The sequence below is a fragment of the Saccostrea echinata genome, unplaced genomic scaffold (assembly GCF_033153115.1).
Source record: "Saccostrea echinata isolate AGI-Se365-2 ecotype Australia unplaced genomic scaffold, CSIRO_AGI_Sech_v1 ptg000029l, whole genome shotgun sequence".
NCBI classification, from domain to species: domain Eukaryota; kingdom Metazoa; phylum Mollusca; class Bivalvia; order Ostreida; family Ostreidae; genus Saccostrea; species Saccostrea echinata.
In genome coordinates this window covers 21,018,499-21,021,802 of record NW_026889778.1, presented here as the reverse complement: position 1 = coordinate 21,021,802, position 3,304 = coordinate 21,018,499, and the positions used below count along the sequence as shown (strand labels likewise).

The following is a 3,304-nucleotide window of genomic DNA, read 5'->3' as shown; positions in this document are numbered from 1 at the left end:
CCAGTGGGTAAAGGACAAAAGCCCCTTTAAGCTCACAGGATTTGGGTCCTTTTTAAATCAGTTTTGTGAGTTGTGTTATGTATATTTTATGTATAATAAAAGCAATATCTAACAAAAAAATAATGATTATTTCACCTTTACTAAATTTTGGCACACATGAGGGGGAAGAGGGATATATAGAAACTGTTTTAAGAACAGTTTTTTACGGTAATAGAAATTTCATATTCATCCAGGATTTTGGTTTCAAAATACGAATAATAGATTTACCTCCTAAAATTATGTTTCTGGGGAACATAACAAATTTTAGTTTAATGCTTTTAAGGCAGTGAAAAGGAATTATACACTTAGAGACCTTGAAGACTCAGATTCATATTTGAGTTGTTATGTATATAATTATGATATATGCTGATAAAACAGATTATGACATAATATTAAAAAATCATTTATACCTAAAAATTATCAAATTTAGTACCTTAGAAAATTACATGTATTAATAGCCAAATTATTGTTACTACAAAATAACATATCTTAACTTATAATATCTAAAATTATAGACAGAAACTGTTTACATCATTGAAAACTGCAGAATAGAGTAAAAACCTCTGCAATACCTTAAATTCTTGAACATGTAATTGTAGAAGTAGTCTTTGACAATATATGACATTGTAAGTCTTGTTCAAATCTTAAACCAAATTTTACTCATGCATTGTTCAAAAATTAAAGAGTGTCATAAAAGGAAGGAGGTGGCTTGTGTTGCATTAATTTTTGTAGAATCGTTTGTTATTGTATCTCAAAACACAAGTCCCAGATTCTCGTACACAAGAAACAACCCCCCCCACCCCCACCCCCCCCACCCCCCGCGCTTACTATCAGCTTCTTTAAATAATGCGTCAATCATATCCATGTTTCGAACGTCAAACCATGAGCATCCACAAACTTAATAATTAATAAAATAAATATTTGATGGTTTTTAAAAAGATGTATCATTATGAATGAAAAGAAATTAAAAATGTGTATTCAGAATTTCCTCGACGTTCGCAGTTAGCCAATATTGACGCTATGCAAGCGCGTCGTATAAAAAGAGGAAAATAATATACAAAAGACGTATAAAACATAAAAAACAGCTGCAAATGATAGTAAGTAACAGATTTATACTTACGAAAAAGGATCCAAAGCACTTCGAAGCGTCTGCCATCGTCTTCTTTTCTGGTTCTCCAGGTCGACCGGAAACCTGGATCCGGTTGTATCAATATTTAAAGAATAATTAAAACTTCATTAAACTGATCATTTTTAATGTGTCATTAAATTCCGTTGTATCAATGTTTTAATGAACGAATCGATGCATTAAAGCTTCATTAACTTCTCTAATTTTAATGAAGCCAAGAGGGCTTCTTTAAACGCTCATTAACAATGGCGGCCAACGTAATGTTTGGTCAGTTGGGTAGAAGAAGAGCGGATAGGGTTTTTAGAGAACGTTTTTCTGTACAAAACATGAGTGAAGAGGAAATTCGGAGGCGGTATCGATTTGGAAAGGAATCAATAAAACAAATCGTGGATTTACTTGACCCAGTAATCGGCCATAGAACTAGAAGGTCGCAGGCATTATCAACAGAAATACAGGTATATAACTGATAAAAAAAAAAAAAAACTCACTTTGTCATGTACTGTCCATACGAAAACAGTCAACAAACACCACAACCTCCCCTTTCCCTTGTTTTTTGTAGTTGATTACGTCACATATTGCGTCACCTTGGTGGCGGATCCTCACAATATTTACCCATATAGTACAAGAATAATTAATAATTATTATACATATTATACATTAACATGACTATACATACATACATCTCATATTATTTGAATAATCTTGTTTGATTATACACAGGTGAACTGTGACGACAAAATTATAGATGGCACCCATGTACGAATCCAAGCCCCCTCTCAAAATGAACCAGCATACGTTAAAAGGAAAGGCTTCCACTCAGTAAATGTACAGGCGATTTGTGATTATACAGGTATGAGAGAGAGAGAGAGAGAGAGAGAGAGAGAGAGAGAGAGAGATTTTCTTCGATATTCTGAAATCCCAACTCCTGATATATTTTACTTCAAAACGAGAACATATTTTTTCAGGCAGATTTACCAACATGGTAGCTAGATGGCCCGGAAGTACACATGACAGTCAAATATTCCGTATGTCAGGAACAAGACAAACTATAGAAGAGAAGTTTCACTCGATTAAGGATGGGATTGTTCTTGGTGACAGCGGTTACGCATGTAAACCTTATCTTATGACCCCGTATCTGAGACCATCGACACCAGCTCAGGAACGCTTTAACTCGGCCCATTCGAAGACCAGGGTGACCATTGAGCGTGCATTTGGTTGGTGGAAGAGGCGTTTTCGCGTCCTCCATGCTGAAATACGGATGACACCGGAGAGGGTCTGCACAGTCATAGGTACAAGGCTTAGACAGATGTAGTTAATAGGCTTAGGAACATGTTCATTTAGTATTCACAAGTAATTATTTGCATGTTTTTAGGTACCTGTTGTGTGAACGTATACGTTTTGATTTCAGGAGCATGTGCTGTACTTCACAATCTTGCTATTTTATTCCGGGAGCCACTTACAGACGAAGATCAAGACTTGGACGTCGATGGAAATATTCAAGGGCAGTACAACGGACCCGAGGATGGGAAAAACATAAGAAATTATATCACACAACATTATTTTTAAGAACTTGCATTTATTTTATGTGTACCAATGGAAACAGTTAAGGCGTTTATTGGTATACACTGGTATAGTTATTGTATTTTATTCATAAATTGTATTTGATTCATTTCTATATTGTACAAACACTTTAGGTGCGCTTAACAGAAAGTTGTTTTCAAATTCATAAAGTTATACTTGTAGTAATATAGGTTAGAAGAAAAACCCACGAGTATGAGAAAAAATGAAAAAGAAACAGTTAATCTTCAAATGACATATCCAACTCCCGTCTTAGCTTTTTGTTCATCAACCTGTAGTAAACCGTTTGCTCCCGTAATTTCTGTTGTTTTTCCACCAACACTGCGTACTGCATTTGAGTCACGTCTTCAGGTTTTACCCTCTTGCGTTGTCCTATATTCTCCACCTTTTTTGACCTATAATGTATGTGTTAAGTAAGTAACTATTGATGTAGGATCGAACTTTTGAGCTTATTGACATTCCATAGATTAAAACTTGTTAACAAAGCGATGTGTGCAATCATGAATTTTTATTTTATCCTATTATATTACATAATATAATATGTTATAACTTATTACATGT

The 3,304-nt window shown here is 34.5% G+C and overlaps 1 protein-coding gene across 1 annotated transcript; it reads left to right on the top strand.

The window, feature by feature from the left end:
- The first annotated feature begins 1,410 nt into the window (after positions 1-1,410).
- Positions 1,411-2,760, top strand: LOC133195090 (putative nuclease HARBI1). Its single transcript, XM_061330967.1, has 4 exons — positions 1,411-1,620; positions 1,886-2,015; positions 2,131-2,454; positions 2,574-2,760. The coding sequence occupies exons 1-4, from the start codon at positions 1,411-1,413 to the stop codon at positions 2,729-2,731; spliced, it is 822 nt and encodes a 273-aa protein (XP_061186951.1). The 3' UTR covers positions 2,732-2,760.
- Positions 2,761-3,304: the final 544 nt, after the last annotated feature.

What these genes read in the sequence shown, in the direction of transcription:
- LOC133195090 (XM_061330967.1), top strand. Translation starts at nt 1,411, where the DNA reads ATGGCGGCCAACGTAATGTTTGGTCAGTTGGGTAGAAGAAGAGCGGAT. An exon ending in CATTATCAACAGAAATACAG is followed by an intron (nt 1,621 to 1,885) that starts GTATATAACTGA and finishes GATTATACACAG; the next exon opens with GTGAACTGTGACGACAAAAT. An exon ending in GAGGGTCTGCACAGTCATAG is followed by an intron (nt 2,455 to 2,573) that starts GTACAAGGCTTA and finishes TTTTGATTTCAG; the next exon opens with GAGCATGTGCTGTACTTCAC.